The 19,290-nt window shown below is 40.1% G+C and overlaps 3 protein-coding genes across 3 annotated transcripts; all 3 read left to right on the plus strand.

The window, feature by feature from the left end:
• The first annotated feature begins 2,422 nt into the window (after positions 1 to 2,422).
• LOC306981385 (P2Y purinoceptor 1-like) lies at positions 2,423 to 3,454 on the plus strand. The gene has a single exon (XM_079580989.1). The coding sequence runs from the start codon at positions 2,442 to 2,444 to the stop codon at positions 3,420 to 3,422; it is 981 nt and encodes a 326-aa protein (XP_079437115.1). The 5' UTR covers positions 2,423 to 2,441; the 3' UTR covers positions 3,423 to 3,454.
• A 7,633-nt stretch (positions 3,455 to 11,087) lies between these two features.
• Positions 11,088 to 12,062, plus strand: LOC306981518 (P2Y purinoceptor 1-like; the record flags this gene model as incomplete). Its single annotated transcript, XM_079581126.1, has 1 exon — positions 11,088 to 12,062. The coding sequence occupies one exon, from the start codon at positions 11,088 to 11,090 to the stop codon at positions 12,060 to 12,062; it is 975 nt and encodes a 324-aa protein (XP_079437252.1).
• Positions 12,063 to 17,088: 5,026 nt separating this feature from the next.
• LOC306981519 (P2Y purinoceptor 1-like) lies at positions 17,089 to 18,140 on the plus strand (the record flags this gene model as incomplete). Its single annotated transcript, XM_079581127.1, has 1 exon — positions 17,089 to 18,140. Exon 1 carries the CDS (start codon positions 17,148 to 17,150, stop codon positions 18,138 to 18,140), a length of 993 nt encoding a protein of 330 aa, XP_079437253.1. The 5' UTR covers positions 17,089 to 17,147.
• Between the last annotated feature and the right edge of the window lie 1,150 nt (positions 18,141 to 19,290).

Here is a 19,290-nt window from a genome sequence, read left to right on the forward strand (position 1 = left end):
AAAATTTTTGTCATTTTTTGTAACTTTTTTGTCACTTTTTCGTCAAATTATTCTCATTTTTTTAATCAAATTTTTCTCACTTTTTTGTCAAATTTTTGTCCATTTTTTGTCATTTTTTGTACATTTTTTCTCACTTTTTTCACATTTTCATCCTTGTTTTCGTCTCAGTTTTGTTGCTATTTTCACACCTTTTTTTCCAGAAGCTTTTGGACTGGGGTAAAGCTGGAGAAAGCCTCAGGTGGGAGTTAAGGGGTTAATATCGCCTGCGGTCCACAAACTATCCGCCAGGGGGTGCTGCAGCGCCCTCAGCACCCTGGGTTCCCACGGCCTTGGCTCCATATCTGGTCATGGCACCATCACAGTCTTCCCTTCCATTACAAACAACTGACCATTCATTTACTATCAATACATTCTGCACTTTTTGAGCGACCCTTCAGTTCATTTTCAAGCCAGGATCTGTTTGACTCAAAGAAAGAACGTGGAGCAGTTCCTCCCTGGTGCGTGTTCAAACAGGTTGGAGAGTGTTTAAAAACTATTCCAGAGTCAGGATCATCCTCACATTCTGCTTCTGAACCACTGGATGACTCAGGGAGGAGCTTTGGAAATGCATTCTTGGCAATGATCACGATGTTATGATCGCAACTTCCTGTGGGCGTGGACAAGACATTGGGTTATGAAACACAGACATGATCGATGCACGTTGTTAGTTTAGTGTCTTATGTCCTTTTTTTATACTTTTGTGTGTACTTTAAATAGGCATCACGTGACCAGTGTTAATTTTGACAACATGTTTTTATTTATTTATTTAGATTTTAATCACAGTCTCTTCATGAAAATGTAATTCAATTTTAGTCGAGATTTAGTCAAAAAAATCTTAAATTTTAGTCTAGTTTTAGTCGACTGAAATTGTAAGTAAATTGAGTCGACTTTGCATTTATAATATTCATTATAATCATTTATAATCTTGTTCCTCGGCTTCGTGGAGCTTCTCCCACATGAACAAAGCTCAGAGCTGATCCTTTGGCAGAGAATTTACATGAAATGAGACGGTCAACACAAGTTTGGATGATTTTAGTCTCTCCTTTTCATTTTTATTTAGTCTTATTTTAGTCAGACTAAAATATCTGGGCATTTAAGTCACAGTTTTAGCCTCATGAAAAACGTTTAATTTAGTTTTAGTCCAATTTTATATATATCACTTTGACTAAAATTAAGACTAAATAGTTTAGTCGACGAAATGAACACAGTACGTGACTTATGTTGTAAGTTGTTTTAGACTCTAGATCGTTTCCATGACATTTTTTCCGCTTTAAGATGTATATTCAGATCTATATTTAATTTCTTATACCCTCTATTCCTATCGCTAAATGACGCGCCTAGAGTCAGGGGCCGGACTGGGACTGAAAAACAGCCCTGGACTCTGACCAGCCTGGCCCAAATTAGCGTAATTGTGACACTTCCACAAATACATATTTTAACCTTTTACCCCCCGCCCTAACGAGTGCATTTTACCCAGTTTGGCTTTTTATTATTATTTTTTTGATTGGTATCATCAGCAAAAAGAACTGGAAAGGCGGTCGTAGAAACAGAAGCAAAATCATTAATGTAAATAATAAATAATAGTGGTCCCAAAATTGATCCTTGTGGTGCACCATACTCCACGGAATTCCTTATAGATTCATGTTTTTTTATACTGGGCTTTACCCAAATCTAAAAGCTTCTCGACTGGAGAGCAACAATGTAACGCCTCATTTGAAAGCTAAGACCTACAAAAGTGATGGAAGCTTTTCGTCACGTCGCCGCATTTTTGTCACATTTTTGTTGTTTTTTGAGCTATTTTTTCCATCCTTTTTTGTTGTGTTTTTCTCACGTTTTTGTTGACTTTTCATCCCCTTTTTCTCGCTATTTTGATGCTTTTCTTTTTAGCTTTTAGATTTGGGTAAAGCTCGGTTGAGGCGGGACCGGTGGCCCTAGAGCCGGTGGCCCCTCTGTGCTCTTCCAGAATGGACGTGTGGCCAGTCCGCCCCTGCCTAGAGTCCAGTTTGGGACGTCCTGGCCTCATGCGGTGCAGTTGCGCCTGCTTCCACTAGAGGGAGGCAGGGACCACCGAAATCCTTTCCCTACTTTGCCCTACTAACCCTTTGTGTGCCTGTACATTAGTTGTTTTACTGCCTTTTGAAGTTATTTGACCTAATTCATATAATTTTAGTATTTTGATATCTGTTTATTATTGTATTAGTTGTTATTAATATTATTTTATTCTATGTTTCTTTTATAGATCACACACTCACACCTGTATGTACCTTCTCTCACCGGAGCCCTGTCAAAGGAAACTCTCAGACCAGTATTATCTTAGAACAGGAAGCTTCACACACTGATACATCACGTCTGCCTTCTTGATTTCATTTAAAGCATAATCTTTAAAAGAAGCATCGCTCAGAATGACAATGAATGGAACCAGTTGTTCTAAGGTGAGCTTCGACTTTGCACGCGACTTCCTTCCTCCTGTCTACATCCTGGTCTTCATCGCTGGCCTGCTCGCTAACGCGTTTGGACTCAAATATTTGCTTAAATACTGGGAAAAAGTGGGACCTGCCAACGTTTTTGTCTTTAACCTGGTGCTGGCGGACCTCCTGTACCTGCTGACTCTGCCCTTCCTGGTGGTTTACCATTTAACGAGGAGCGAGTGGGTTTTCGGAGACGCTTTCTGCAAAATCACGAGGTTCTGTTTCAGCGTAAACTTCTACGGCAGCGTCGGCTTCCTCGCCTGCAGCAGCGTGTACAAGTACTTGTCCATCGTCCATCCCATAAAGGTCCTGGGCAGACTGACTTCAACTCGTTCCGCGGTGATCTCGCTCGCGGTTTGGGTGTTGGTCTGCGCCCAGAGCCTTCCGGACATGTTCTTCCCCAAAACCTACGGTGCAGAAGCCGCCAAGTGCTTCGACACCACGTCTAGTGCCTTTGTGGAGGATTATTTGAAGTACAGCGTGGGTTGGACCGTCACCGGGTTCTGCCTGCCGTTCCTGGTCACTGTGGGCTGTACTGCTCGCGCTATTGCGACTCTGTGCCGCTCCAGAGACAGCCCGCTCAAACGGAGGAAATGCAAACTGCTGCTGATTCGACTGCTGCTGTTGTCCGTGTGCTGCGTCCCCTATCACGTCCTCAGGAACCTCAGCCTGTGGTCCCGGGTGCTGACCAGGAGGGGGCAGTGTTACGGCTGGTTTAATGCGGTGTACGTGTCCAAGCAGGTCAGCCTTGGCCTGTTGAGTCTGAACTCTGTCCTGAACCCTCTGCTTTACCTCAATTTGGGCGAGGATCTCTGCTCTCAGCTCTGGACTCTGCTCTCACGGGCTACACTGTGCCTCAGGAGACGTTCTGCAAATGGACCGAGCGCACAAGGTTCAGAGGATGATCTTTATTAATTCTCTGAAACTGTAGTTTGACAAGTAGAGTGGATACAGAGACAGTGTCCTTCTGTTACACCAGGGGTTCTCAACCTGGGGGTCGCGAGACAAATTTGGGGGGTCGCCAGAGCATATAGATAAAATATATATTTTAATATTATTATTATGGTGTCGTAGCATACATGCTATTTTACCAGGGTGCCATTATTTGTTCTAAATTTAATTCATTTTTGTTTTAGCCATTGTTTTTTCTTTGTTTTTTAAGAGTTATGTAGGTTAACCTCTTAACTCCCGCCTGAACCGAGAGGATCTTTTTCCTCACGTCATCTGATTTTTTTTCATTATTTTTTTTGTCATTTTTTGTCACATTTTTGTCAATTTTTGTGTCACATTTTGTCACATTTTTTTCATTTTTTTGTCACATTTATTGTCACATTTTTGTCAATTTTTTGTATTTTTTTTGTCAATTTTTTATCACATTTTTGTAATTTTTTGTCACATTTTGTCACATTTTTCTAATTTTTTTGTCATAATAATAAATTCATAAATTCAAAGTCATACATTTTTTATCACATTTTTCTAATTTTTTTGTCAAATTTTTGTCACATTTTTTGTCACATTTTTGTCAATTTTTTGTAATTTTTTTGTCAATTTTTTATCACATTTTTGTAATTTTTTGTCACATTTTGTCACATTTTTCTAATTTTTTTGTCACATTTTTTTTTCATTTTGTTGTATTTTTTTTACCACATTTTTCTAATTTTTTTGTCACATTTTTGTCAATTTTTTGTCACATTTTGGTCATTTTTTTCATTTTTTTGTCTTTTTTTTATCACATTTTTGTCAAATTTTTGTCAATTTTTTGTCGTTTTTTTCGTCATTTTTTGTCAAATTTTTGTCATTTTTTTGTCACATTTTTGTCAATTTTTTGTCACATTTTTGTCCTTTTTTTGGTCATTTTTTATCACATTTTGGTCATTTTTTTGTCACATTTCTGTCATTTTTTTGTCACATTTTTGTCATTTTTTTGTCACATTTTTGTCATTTTTTTGTCACATTTTTGTCACATTTTTGTCCATTTTTTTGTCTTTTTTTGTCACATTTTGGTCATTTTTTTGTCACATTTTGGTCATTTTTTCGTCAATTTCTTGTCAATTTCTTGTGACATTTTTGCCATTTTTTCATACATTTTTCGTCACTTTTTTGTCACATTTCCATCATTGCTTTCGTCTCAGTTCTGCCGCTATTTTCACTGAAGCTTTTGGCCTGGGGGTAAAGCCAAACTGGAGAAAATGTGCTCGGTTCAGGTGGGAGTTAAGGGGTCCCTGTTTTTCCCCATGGTCTGACCCGGGTGGGGGGTCACAATCCTAATTAACTGTTATAATGGGGGGTCGCGGCTCTAAAAAGTTGAGAACGGCTGTGTTACACAATGGTCCATCATCATTCCAGTCAACCATTTTCTTCCACTTACATTCAGCTCTCAGAAACACTCAGGTCGGCAGGAAATGTCAAAAACAATTAAATAGTAAATAGTGGTATCTTTATATTTATATACAATGATTAACAAGAACTTTATGGGACAAAAAGTATGGCCAGTGAGAAATAAAAAAAAACAGACTCTAACAAAAATGGCAGTATTAGCGGTACTATTAGCAGACCCACACACACAACCAGAAACTTCCTCAGTATCAAATGTAGGTGTATTAAAAAAAAAAAACATTGTTGTTGCGCCAGGCGGAAGATTGGGCCCTGCAACATCAGTTTGTAATTTACTATCTTTGCCACATCATTTATGACCTTTCCGTTACCCGTGCATACGACACTGAATGTATTCTATCTGCACTCTTGCCTTTTACTGTAATTGATCATTTTTGATGTTGATGTTTTATTGATTTGATCTTTTTTCTTGTATTTTTTCTTGCAACTGTGAAGCACTTTGAATTGCCTTGTGTACGAATTACAAATAAACTTGCCTTTGTGTAACCGAGTGGGGAGGAGGCTTCACAGCTAGCGCTTAATTTCTAGCCCCAATATTACATATCATTAAGCCTAAGCGCACAGATAGGCATGTGGACAATTAGTGAGGTCGAATGACAGGCTGAGTCAAAGCACAAGTTAAAGGATCTATATCATGCTATTTTAGCCATTCCAAAGTTAAGTATAGGCATGTATAAGATATATTGTACCTCTACCGCTATTGAGCACTCATTTTTGAGATAAATATAAGTGTTTTCTGGAGGTATTTTTCAAACCCGGAAGACACAACGCTTCAATTCAGTTAACTCCGCCCCCTCTCTCCGCACATACAACTTTACCGTAATATAAAGAAACAACAATAAGTGAAATTGCTTCACGATGCAGTTATACCGAGTTGACATCTGCAACACAGCTTCATAAATGGCTAACACACAAGCTAATTGTGATGTTCGTTCATTGAAAAGAGGCAAGTCGTTCCATTAGTTTTACATAATTTATTTCCAGATTAATGTGTTTCGTTTTCGTTTTGTTTAGTCAAGTTTCAGTTCATCAGGTTTCCAGTTTTAAAAAGTTTCAAAAACAAGCCAGGTTTGCAAATGTCCATTGTCAACACCGATTATCACATCATCGTTTCCAGTTTCACACAGACACACTTTCAGCAGCACTTTAGAGTGTAGACAAAGCAACAATGGTTGTTGTTTTGCAGGTTCTTGGTGGATGAAATTTCTGCTTTTGGATCCATCATTCAACGCGCAGGGGGGGGGGGGGGGGGGGGGGGGGGGGGTTGTCATGCTACAACTGCTCATGAGAGCCCGAGGCTACACTGCCTCCACGCCAGGCAGACAGACAGACAGAAGAACAAAGGGTCAGAGGTCGAATACAGGTAGGCCACGCCTTTTTATACAGCGCCCCCCCAGCTGACGGGCGGAGCAATACTACAGACAGCTCCTACTGTTACACACAATTACACTGTATAAATAAAGTTGACATTGACACATTGTTGCCGCATTGACGTCACTTTTTTGACATTGCTACACTCTAAGAAATGAAACATAGGGGGTTTAAAATGTAATTAATACTTTTCTTTTCCATGTACATACAATTGTTAATTTTAGGGGTTTAATTAATAATGTTTGACTTGATTTAATTAAATTCAAACAGTTTTAATGCTAAATGATAGAATTATGTAGAATGTATAGAACATTTTTAATTAAATCCAAAGCGCCCTTTCCACACCATGTCTGAGCATGCGCAGAAAGTGACGCAAATCTTTGAGCATGCGCAGTTGCATATCTTCGTCTACCACGCCGCTGTGAGGTCTGGCCATGCTGTCTGGAAAGATCGACTAATCGTCAATCATCCGTCAAGGTTAAGGTAAAATCGTATTATTATTAATAGAATATTATTTAACTAGTACTTTGTGATGTTATATGGAGTATATTTTTTCGATAAAAAAAAGCCGTACATGTAGCCTATGTGTTCTGTAGGTAAACCCATTTTGCTAGCATCGAAAACATTTGCATATTTGACGTTACTGTACACCTGAATATTGCCTCGACTGCGTTTAAAATCACCTTCGAACTACAAGCACGCTTATTTTATTTGTTTTATTGCAGCATCAAGCTAGGTGAAAGTTAGCTCTCCACTGCTTGCTTCGCGTTAGCTGTGAAGTTTTCACGAGTTCTAGAGCGAGCAAGAAATGGGATCAAACTCGTATGCAGTGAAGCTAACGAGTCCATTCAAACAGCCGTTTGATTGAAGAGAATGATATAAACCGCATTCGTTTAGATTGTACATATTTCTGAAACGCTCCGGTAGGTAACGGTAAACGCGCGCACTGGCTGGGCTGCTCGTGCCACGGTAGGTAACGGTAAACGCGCGCACTGGCTGGGCTGCTCGTGCCACGGTAGGTAACGGTAAACGCGCGCACTGGCTGGGCTGCTCGTGCCACGGTAGGTAACGGTAAACGCGCGCACTGGCTGGGCTGCTCGTGCTCCGGTAGGTACCGGTACACGCGCGCACTGGCTGGGCTGCTCATGTTCCGGTAGGTAACGGCAAACGCGCGCACAGGCTGGGCTGCTCGTGCTCCGGTAGGTACCGGTACACGCGCGCACTGGCTGGGCTGCTCGTGCTCTGGTAGGTAACGGTAAACGCGCGCAGAGGATGAAGGGAATAACAAGCGAATAACAAGCGAATGGAGAGAGAGAAGGCACGGTTTGTAAAATGAGTAACAGAAAGTATGTATATTATGTATTATTTTGAAGTTTAGACCATCTTTCTGCTGCTCCTTTGCCCATGTATCCACAAGTTTATTGTTTTTTTTCCCTCCTCCTCCTTTTCTCTCTCAGGTTGTAGCTGTGGAGTTTTGAGCTGTGCTCTGAAAGTGTCAAAGGTACCAAATGCTTTTACATGATTTGCTTTTTGTTGTTTACACAATTTTACTGGTTAAACCTCTTCTTATTTGGTCTCTCAGGTTATGAATGTGGAGTTGTAAGCTGTCATGGGGGAGCTCCAAAGCCAATGGCCCGCCCTCTTTTCAAAGTACCTGAGGTAAGAGTTTGAGTCTTGGTTTGAAACTATGGCCATGAACAGAAAAGTTCTGTGTTCAGATTTTATCTTTGTGCTGATTTGATTTGACCCTGGTTTTTAGTCCTGAATCTGACTTTGATTTAGACCTGGTTCTATCTTGATTTTGTCAGGGTTTAGATTAGGTTTAGTCTTGATTTGATCCTGTTTTGAATATTCAGAAATATTTGATAATCTAATTTTTTGAACTTTGTAGATCAATACAGAGTTCACCCGAATCACCACCGTTCCTCTGCAGTCCACATTCATGAGCCGTCTCGACCACTACTCTGACCAGCTGATGCTGTGGAAAAAGGAGGGGAAACAGTGCAGCGGATCACTGCAGTTGGACAGGTATTCTTGTTGTTTTACATTGTTAGTTTAGTTGCAGATTGACCTCAGTCCTGGCCATGAACCAGTCTGTGTAACTGCCTTGGGTTATTTTGTGCTTGTCCTGGGCTCTATTTCTGGTCTTGGTTTTGGCTTCAGTTCTGGATTTAGTACAGACTTAAAGGCCCCATACCTGATGTTGAGTAGTGGATTAAAATTGGTTTTGCTCTCTAGTACATTGCAAAAGCAGGCATTTGTGATAATAGATCTGTGTCTGCTGTGTGTTTTGAGAATCCTCTAAACATCATCAGAGTATCTGGTCAGTTTTGTTTTAAGCTGCAGTGTGCAACTGTGTGTTAATTCTTGTCATTATTGGACCAAGTCACATGAAACAAAAATTGTCCAAGCGCCAACATCAGCACATTTTAAGGAAAAAAAAGACTTATGAAAGTGTCATAAAAGTGGCTTGACGTTGGTAAGAGGAACAGATTTAAAGCAACAAAAAAAAGACACGTTGTGTCTGTCTCTTTAATAATTGGTTGCTATAGTATAGATTATTTGTTTTATCTCAACTATTTGACTAAAATGAAGTGAATTTTGTGGTAGAAAGATAATAGAAAGAAGTCAATGTGCAATGAATTCTAAACATATTTCCATGTCCCTTTTCAGGATGTCAACTCGATGGAAGCTGAAGAACTCTAGGGGATTGATGTGGCCGTTTCTAAAATAATCTACAAAGGAGAACAGCCTGATGACTCCCATGAAGATGTTGGCGTCATCATCGAAAGATGTAGTGTCCTGCAGGATCTTCGAGATGTGGCGACTGGGTCTGCACTTTTGTTTGGACTAGTGCTTATGGGACTGGAAGATAAAAAACTGTGCTGAAGAACAAACTCTGCCAAAAGGAGGCGCAATGACTGTTAAAGAGGGGAACGGGAAAAAAATCATCTGCATTTTCTTGCTGAGCAAAAGTTCATTGTTAAAAAATTGTTTATGAAAAGTGAGGTCAAATAATTTGCTTTGCTGGTGAAAGGCTTTTGTTAATAAAGTTAATGCAAAACAATTTGTATTTACACTTTTTGTGTAAGCTCTTTATCGCACAAGACGTTTCCATTGCAGATCAAGTGTTACAGAATAGTTATGTGTACTGTGTTTTGTAAACTAGTGTAAAAAGGTTCTTGAGCTGTCATCTGTACTCTGTAGTTAAGTGTTGGACCTTTCCTGGGGATCTCTGAAAGGTCTAACTACAGAGTACAGATGACAGCTCAAGAACCTTTTTACACTAGTTTTAATAGCACATAAATATTAACATTTAACATATAAACACAACTATTAATTAAATCATAATTAACAGAATTAATTGGGTCCAAAGCGCAATATAAATGGTACACTTAAATCCAAATTAATGTTGTTGATTAAATCCAAGGTAATACTGTCAATAAAATGAACAAAGCTTGAATAGGTTCAAATTGATGCTGTTAAATTGTGACAATTGCACAAAGTTGTAGCCTTTAATTAACAATTTCACTTCTGATATACGCGACTATTGATATTGTAGATAACAACCATATTGCTTTACAATTAATTGACAGAGTTTTGTGGAAAAGGTTGCCTTAACTTTATTAATTAAATTCAACGTTTTATTTCTTAGAGTGTATTCATTGCTTTTTTTGTTTTTATTTTGTCACTTTTCTGTTGCTTCTTTGTGGCATTTTTGTTCCTTTTTTTGTCACTTTTTCCATTGCTTTTTTTTGTCCCTTTACTGGTATGTTTTGGTTGCTTTTTGTCACATTTTCATTCTCATTTTTGTTGCTATTTTGACTATTTTTATCCAAGAAGCTTTTAGATTTGGGTAAAACCAAACTGGAGAAAATGTGCTCTGTTCAGGTGGGGGTTAAGATATTAAAAGTACATTAAGTACATTACATAAATGTTCTTTTTATCATAATTTTTTACTGCGCAGCTCAAAAACATCCCAAATGTCCAACTTAAAATGTACTCTTCTTGCTATGTGTCCTCCATATTCTCAAGACATTCAGACGATCAGTAAAACGGCATTTGTTTGGGTACATGCACTTGATATCTGGGTCAAGGCTGGGTTATATAAGAAACAAAATAAAGATCCTACTCATAGTTCCATGTGGAAAGGTACCTTCAAAGGGGATCAGTTGTTTTTTGGTCAGCAGTGCCTCCAAGTGGACTAATGCTGGAGTTATTTCTACTGTAAATAAACTGCATTTTCTTCATCGATGAACTCACAAAAGCTCACTTTTCTCTAGTGTCTGTCTGAGATAGGGCTGCTGATACACAATCTGCTTTTCTGTTCTTTCTCGAAGACGAATGGAACCACTATTGCTCACAATGAATGGACTTGGACTTAAGTATTTGCTGCCAAACTGGAAGAATGTGAAAAACCATCAGTGTCTTTGTTCTGAATCTCAGACTGGCCGACACCTGATGATTTCCTAGGTCGTAAAATTGATTAAAAATGTTGTTTTAATGCGTGTAGTGCCTCCGGACAGTTTCCGAAAAGCTCCCGCAAGCAGCAGTTACAGTAAACGGAGCCTGAGCCGTGGTGTAATACAAAAGCTACTCTCTCCTCCCTCGGGGTTTGGCGCTGGCAACCTGTCCGGGCACGTCACATAAACACAATGAATTTAAAACGGTCGCAAGTGAAAGCAAATCGGTGTGTTACCTCTTAGCTTGCATTTGAGAGCACCGATTTCACACAAGAAGCTTCACAGGCTAATGTGTCACGTCTGCCTTTTGCCTTCATTGAATTGAAAACATAATCTCTGCCTCCGAGTGACGATGAATCGAACCGGTTGCTCTAAGGTGAGCTACGACTTTGCACGCGACTTCCTTCCTCCCGTCTACATCCTGGTCTTCATCGTCGGCCTGCTCGCCAACGCGTTCGGACTCAAATTTTTGCGTAAGAACTGGAAAAAAGTAGGACCCGTCAACGTTTTTGTCTTGAACCTGGGGCTGGCGGACCTCCTGTACCTGCTGACTCTGCCCTTCCTGGTGGTTTACCATTTCACGAGGAGCGAGTGGATCTTCGGAGACGCTTTCTGCAAAATCACGAGGTTCTGTTTCAACATCAATCTCTACGGCAGCATCGGCTTCCTCACCTGCATCAGCGTGTTCAGGTACTTGTCCATTGTCCATCCCATGAGGGTTCGGGGCAGACTGACTTCAACTCATTCCGTGGTGATCTCGCTCGTGGTTTGGCTGTTGGTCAGCGCCCAGAGCCTTCCAGACATGTTCTTCCCCAAAACCTATCATAAAAAGGCGAAGTGCTTTGACACCACGACTGACGACTACATGGAGGATTACCTGAAGTACAGCGTGGGCTGGACCGTCTCCGGGTTCTGCCTGCCGTTCCTGGTCACTGTGGGCTGTTACGCTCACGTCATAGTGACTCTGTGCCGCTCCAGCTCCACAGACCGCCTGCTCAAACAGAGGAGCTACAAACTGCTGCTGGTTCTGCTGCTGCTGTTCTCTGTGTGCTACATCCCCCATCACGTCTACAGGAACCTCAGTCTGTGGTCCCGGGTGGTGATCAGGAGGGGGCAGTGTCACGGCTGGTTTAACAGGGCGTACATGTTTAAACAGGTCAGCCGCGGCCTGGTGAGTCTGAACTCCGCCCTGAACCCTCTGGTTTACCTCCATGTGAGCGAGGAGCTCTGCACTCAGCTCCGGACTCTGCTCTCAAGGGCTAAACTGTGTCTCAGACGTTCTACAAATGGACCGAGCGCACATGGATCAGTGGGTGACATTTATTAGTTATTACAGTTTTGTTTCTTATAGTAAGACAGAAGGTTTAGTTTACCTGGGAGAGCTTACGACCCCTACTGACCGGCGCCTTCTCCAGGACGGCATCCCAGGTGTGGGATAAGGTGTACGCTCCCTCGTCCCGGTTCATAGATGTTGGTGTTTCCTGATCTCGATGCTTCTCTGATTCAGCGGTGGTACTTGTTACTTTCCTGGCATTGTCCCAGTTCATGATGTGGTTCTCCCTCTTACAGTGGTCTGATATGGCTGATTTGAGATTTTCTTGCATTGCTTGTTCTTTTATTTATTATTCTTTTATTATTCTTTTGTTTTATTGGAAGATCACAGGAAGTGGTCGAAACTAGTCAAGCAGGTAAACTAAACCTTCTGTCTTACTATAAGAAACAAAACTGTAATAGTCTTAACCTAAGAAGACAGCATGAACGTTCTACAAAGATTTATTAGTTATGTTGAGCAGCAGTTTAACAAGAAATGCCTAAAGAGTGGAGTCCATTCATCCAATTTCTTCCACTTGTCCATTGCTGGGACATGGGGGAAGCCTCAAATTTACTCTCATTCCTCCTGGCCTATTGCACATGGTTTTAACGGTAAGGGAAACCGGAGTATCTGGAGGAAACCTACGCAAACACGGGGAGAACCTGCAAACTTCATGCAGAAAAGCTCCGTCCGGGGGGGGAATCAAACCTGGGAAGCCTGAGCGCTAACCGCTGCTGCACCGTGCTGGCCACTATTTTGAAGAAGTTATGACTTTTTGGTTTAAAACATAGTTCCATATGTGTTCATTCATAAATGGACACCTTCAGTCAGAATCTACAATAATAGTCTTGAAATAAAAGAAAAACTAAGGCATATAAAAAGCGTTTCTAAACCTTTGTCCAGGACTGTAGAAAAGGGGTCACCTTTTTAAAACCAAGAATGTTGCTTTTTTTGAAGAAGACTCTTTTTATATACGCAGAAGAACCAATTCATGTAATTACAAGTTACAAGAACAGAAAGTGGAAGCACCAAAAAAGGGCCCGAGGGCGTCGTTGTTTGTTTGACGCCTGATTTACAACTTACTCGACAAGAATAACGGAAACTCCCCGAACTGACAGTGAGAAGATTACACACACACACAACCAGAAACGTCCTCAGTATTAAATGTAGGTGTTTTTTTTTTCCTACTCATTCACTTTTTCTTTTCTTTTTTTTTTTTGGTCGGCGCTGCTTCCAAAGCCCTGGTGCACTGTTGTCTGTGCGAAAAATACCAACTTTGTCTCGAGCAACGCTGTTTTCGCACCAGGTGGAAGATCGAGCCCTGTTTCATCAGTTTGTCTTATCCTCGCCAAATCATTTACGACCTTTGTAAATAAAACAAGCCTTTCACCACGAAAAAAATACATTCAAATGCTTCTTTTTTAACATGTGTTGTTATTTACTGAACTCATTCAGTAATAAAATCAGTATTTTATCTAAGACATGTTTTCTGCTGCATTGTTCATTCAGAAGTCGTGCAAATTTTTTTTTACCATTTCATTTTTTCTCACGTAGGTTGTTTTACTTAAAAAGTACATTAAGGCGAGACACTGCAGGTGAATAGGGAAAACATGTATATTTACAGATATCAATTTGAAACTGTTGCTGTCGATCACTGGCATAAATGTGAGAAAAAAATACATTGCAAGTTTTCTGTCATTTTATCTTTTCATATAAGAACAAGGTGTTTTATGCCTAAAAATGACCCAAATTTCCCATCTTTTTGGCGACGAAATCTGAATAATGGATAGAGCTACATTGAAATTTATGGTTTCATTTTATTGATAAATGTGTTGCCAAGACTTTTTCAGAGGGGAGTTTGGATTTCTTGTTTAGTTTTAAAATAAGCTGTTTTTTAGTGGAAAAATTTGTAAAAATGTAATTTTCGCCTTATTTTTTGACATTCAAAACTCAATAAATGGGGCTTAAGGGATTAAATAATAAAAAATCCCTCTGAAAAAATCTTCCAAGTATTGTTCAGTCCAAGGCTGGAAAATGTGAAGTCTTTAGGTCCGACTGACGTGAACATAGTGTCGCCACAATGACAGAAAAATGTATTTTGAGAAAAAGGCCCTTGAAATTGCATTCTCCCATATAAGTCTATGGGGGAACATTGAATCAGCGCAATATTTAAACATGTTTTTGTGAAGATTAGGCATTTTTTCTGTTTCCGGGTGAAAGCTTATATGTTCAGAGACCAATTTGGCCCAAAAACTGAAAATTGAAAAAATTGAGATTTGCCTGTAGTGTCTCCCCTTAAGTAAACTTAAAAAGTACATTAAGTGCTTTTTAACATAGTTTCTTTACAGATCAAGTGTGAACCACAAAAAACATCCAAATGTCAAATTTAAAAGGTACTTTCCCTGCCATGTGTGCGACATATTGCACTTTTCAAACCTGTATTACAACCAGTTTCTGCACTGTAGTCATTATTCAGTCATTCCACACTTGGTGGTGGTAAGCTACTTATATAGCCACAGCTGCCCTGGGGTAGAATGACGGAAGCAGCCAGTCTGTGCCGACCTCCACCAACCACTCACTCACACACACACTATATTCATTCTGGCCTATTACACATGTTTTATTGGTAGGGGAAACCGGATTACCCCGGGGGAGACCTACGCAGACACAGGGAGAACATGCAAACTTCAGCGAAAGGCCCCGTCCGACTGGGGATTGAACCCGGACCTTATATCTGTGAACCGCGAGTGCTTAAAACACTTGACGTTCCATCAAGAAGAAGAAGAGTTTTATTTATATAGTGCCTTGAGGTGGTGCCACATTCTCCAGGAAGTGCTCCTACGTTTCTGCTCTCCCTCTGTATGGACATACGCAAAGAGAATCACAATTACATTTGTATTTATTGCCATTGTTTGAGAACACACTGCAAAATCCCACTTCCTTAATACTAGATAAATACACTTGTTTCTAGTGAAAATTTACTAAAAACAAGTGAAATTATCTGCCAGTGCAGTAAGTGAATTTTTCTTACTAAGATTTCTTGAAATAAGAATAATATCTAGATCTAAATAAAGCTAAAAATAAGTATTTTACACTTATTCTAAGCAACAAATGAAGACAATTAAATCTTAAAATAAGCCTTAAACACTTATTCTAGGCAACAAATGAAGACAATTGAATCTTAAAATAAGCCTTAAACACTTATTCTAGGCAACAAATGAAGACAATTGAATCTTAAAATAAGCCTTAAACACTTATTCTAGGCAACAAATGAAGACAATTGAATCTTAAAATAAGCCTTAAACACTTATTCTCAGCAACAAATGAAGACAATTGAATCTTAAAATAAGCCTTAAACACTTATTCTAGGCAACAAATGAAGACAATTGAATCTTAAAATAAGCCTTAAACACTTATTCTCAGCAACAAATGAAGACAATTGAATCTTAAAATAAGCCTTAAACACTTATTCTCAGCAACAAATGAAGACAATTGAATATTAAAATAAGCCTTAAACACTTATTCTCAGCAACAAATGAAGACAATTGAATCTTAAAATAAGCCTTAAACACTTATTCTAGGCAACACATCAGGACAATTGAATCTTAAAATAAGCTTAAATCACTTATTATAAGGAACAAATCAAGGCAAATAATCTAAAAAGTAGTACATTTAATCATTTTAAAGATTTTTTTATTCCTTAAATTTAGCTAATAAATCCTAAAACTATTACTTTAAGATTATATTTCTTGTACAGGGCAAATGAAACTAAAACTGAAGCAGAGCATAATCTTTGTCAATGTTTATTTGTACACTTTGAACATCTTTAATCCTCGTGTCTGACCAACTGTGTTATAGACACAATGAATGTAACTAATCTCAATGTTTTTTTGAAACCTGAAATAAAATGGGCTGACTGGTATTAAAAAAAAAAAAAAAAGATCTCTGGTCATATGTGCAACTCTCTTTAAACAACAGTGCCACCAGTTAAGTGCCCCCCCAGGTTCACAAACTAGGATTTTTACTCTGTGCAACAAAAAACACAACAGAATTTAGATAAAAACAAGCTATGAAAACTCGAAAAACTATAAGACTATGAGGGCATTCATAAAGATTACATGAATAAATAAATAAGATGTAAACAATCAACTTCTGTATATATGTAAAAATAATCCTGCTCTCAGTCCCTTTAAATTATGAAAGCTAAAAGTTGATTTTTTTGGTCAACACTGCCCCCAAGTGGATTGATTAATGCTGGAGTTATTCTGCAGTAAATAAACCGTGCACTTTGCCTTAATGATGAATTCACAAGAGGTCACTTTTCTCTAGTGTCTGTCTGAGATAAGAGCAGGGGGCTCTTACTAGTTAGGAATAGTGGAAAAATAAAGTTATCTTGTCAAAAAAGTTTCACGTAGTTTCAACAAGACAAATGTCGATCTGAAGAGCACATTTGGCCCCAAGGCCTAGATTTAGACATTGTAATGTATGTACTGTTAAAATAGTGCTGGAAAAATAGCACTACTTTTTTAACTTTTCAGTGGTTTAGAAAAGTACAGGAATCTCTGCGGACACATCTGACTTTTAACCTTTCTGTGCACAAAAATAAATGGAACCACTTTTCCTCACAGCGAACGGCTTTTGCTAAACTGAACAAATCTGAAAATCATCAGTGTCTTTGTTCTGCATCTTGGACTGGCTGATACTTGCTGATTTCCTGGGGCATAAATTGATTTTCGGTGAGACTTTCTGCAAAAAAGACGCCTTTGATTGACTGTTTTGATACATGTAATGCCTCCCGTTTCAATGAGTAGTTGTAATGTCCTAAAAGCACCCACAAGCAGCAGATAATGGAGCCTGCACTGTGGTGTAATACAGAGCAACTCTCTCTTCCCTCGGGCTAAACAGGGTTTGGCGTGGCTAACCTGACCAGGCACGTCACCTAAACACAATGACATCGACGCTGAAGTGAAAACAAAACTCTCAGCTTGTATCTGAGATCCCAGATCGGAACAGGAAGCTTCGCGGACGAACATGTCACGTCTGCCTTTTGCCTTCTTCATTTCATCGAAAACATAACCTGTAAAAGGAGCGCTCCTCTGAATGACAATGAATGGAACCAGTTGTTCTAAGGTGAGCTTTGACTTTGCACGCGACTTCCTTCCTCCTGTCTACATCCTGGTCTTCATCGTCGGCCTGCTCGCTAACGTGTTTGGACTTCAATTTTTGCGGAAAAACTGGAAAAAAGTTGGACCTGTCAACGTTTTTGTCTTGAACCTGGGGCTGGCGGACCTCCTGTACCTGCTGACTTTGCCTTTCCTGGTGGTTAACTACTTAATGAAGAGGAAATGGATTTTCGGAGACGTTTTTTGCAAAATCACAAGGTTCTGTTTCAACATAAATCTCTACGGCAGCATCGGCTTCCTCACCTGCATCAGCGTGTTCAGGTACTTGTCCATTGTCCATCCCATGAGGGTTCGGGGCAGACTGACTTCAACTCATTCTGTGGTGATCTCACTCGTGGTTTGGCTGTTGGTCTGCGCTCAGAGCCTTCCAGACATGTTCTTCCCCAAAACCTATCATAAAAAGGCGAAGTGCTTCGACACCACAACTGAAGACTATACGGAGGATTACCTGAAGTACAATGTGGGTTGGACCATCACTGGATTCTGCCTGCCGTTCCTGGTCACTGTGGGCTGTTACGCTCACGTCATAGTGACTCTGTGCCGCTCCAGCTCCACAGACCGCCTGCTCAAACAGAGGAGCTACAAACTGCTGCTGGTTCTGCTGCTGCTGTTCTCCGTGTGCTACATCCCCTATCACGTCCTCAGGAACCTCAACCTGTGGGCTCGAGTGGTGATCAGGAGGGGGCAGTGTCACGGCTGGTTTAATGCGGTGTACGTGTCCAAACAGGTCAGCCGCGGCCTGGTGAGTCTGAACTCTGCCCTGAACCCTCTGGTTTACCTCCATGTGAGCGAGGAGCTCTGCACTCGGCTCCGGACTCTGCTCTCACGCGCTAAACTGCATCTCAGACTTGATTCCACAAGTTCTACAAATGGGCCGAGCGCACAAGGACCAGAGGGTGACATTTATTAATCATTTAAACAGAGGATACAGAGACAACCCCCTTCTGTTATAGTGCCCTTGTGAAGGATGATATGGCCTTTATGAAACATGGGAACCACTTCTGGATAACCTGCCTTCATAGTGGAGGGTAGGATTTGAACATGTGACGATCACTGTTTCACTGTTTCGTTTTCATCAAAGGGGTTTCATCATAGGCCTTGTTGACAACAAAAAAGTGCACCTTACCTACTTTTGAAATATGGAGATGTTTCGCTGATGCCAGTGGCTCCAGCATCTCTGTCCATCTCAGTCTCCTGACCTCAATATCATAACTGAACCCCTGTTGGAAGATCTCAAACGTGCAGTCCATGCAAGACAGCCCATGAACTTATAGGAACTGGATCCTTTTTGTTAAAGCAGTACTAAGTAACGCGTTTACCCTAATAAATCCTTTTCGTCGTCCCTGGAGGGTCAATGATCTCCCTCCAATCATCCCAATTATGGGATGATTGGAGGGTCTTTCATCTCCCCCTGGTGTCTCTGGGCAGAAAACCATGTTTGCAACTTGACTGCCCCCGGTCCGGAGAAAGCAATACACACTAAAGGAATCACGAAGAAGAAGCTAACAGGCTAACGGGCAAAGCTAACTGCGGGCAAAGCTAACTGCGGGCTAACGTCACTTTAAACAGTATTTACAGCAAAGTTTGAGTGAAAAAAAATATTTCCATTGTATAATTGGATGCACAGTAACCCTCTCTCCCTTCGCCTTTCCTGTCGGCGTAGTATTTACTCTCCAAGACAATTAATAAGTTAAAAAATCGTAACTTGCTACGACACCTGCAGTTGCGCTTATGGCCTCTAGGGGGAAGAGTTACTTAGTACTGCTTTAAGAAGAATGGGCCACTTTACCATCCAAAAAAATAAAGAAACTTCTCAACAACCACCACTAAAGACTCCAAGCGGCCAATGATGTTAAAGGGAGCAGTACACAGTATTAAAAACTGGGGCAGGTAAACTTTTGATCAGGGTCATTTTTAGTACTTTCTTCTTTTTTCATTATGATTTTTTTTAAAAAGCAAATGTTTTGTGTTATGTTTCATATTCTTTGAAAAATAAGCATATATATAAGTAAACTTTTGAGCACAACTGTATGTTTTATTTTATGATCTACATGGGATTT

The sequence above is a fragment of the Gobius niger genome, assembly GCF_951799975.1.
Source record: "Gobius niger genome assembly, chromosome: 22".
NCBI lineage: Eukaryota > Metazoa > Chordata > Actinopteri > Gobiiformes > Gobiidae > Gobius > Gobius niger.

What these genes read in the sequence shown, in the direction of transcription:
- LOC306981385 (XM_079580989.1), top strand. Translation starts at nt 2,442, where the DNA reads ATGACAATGAATGGAACCAGTTGTTCTAAGGTGAGCTTCGACTTTGCA.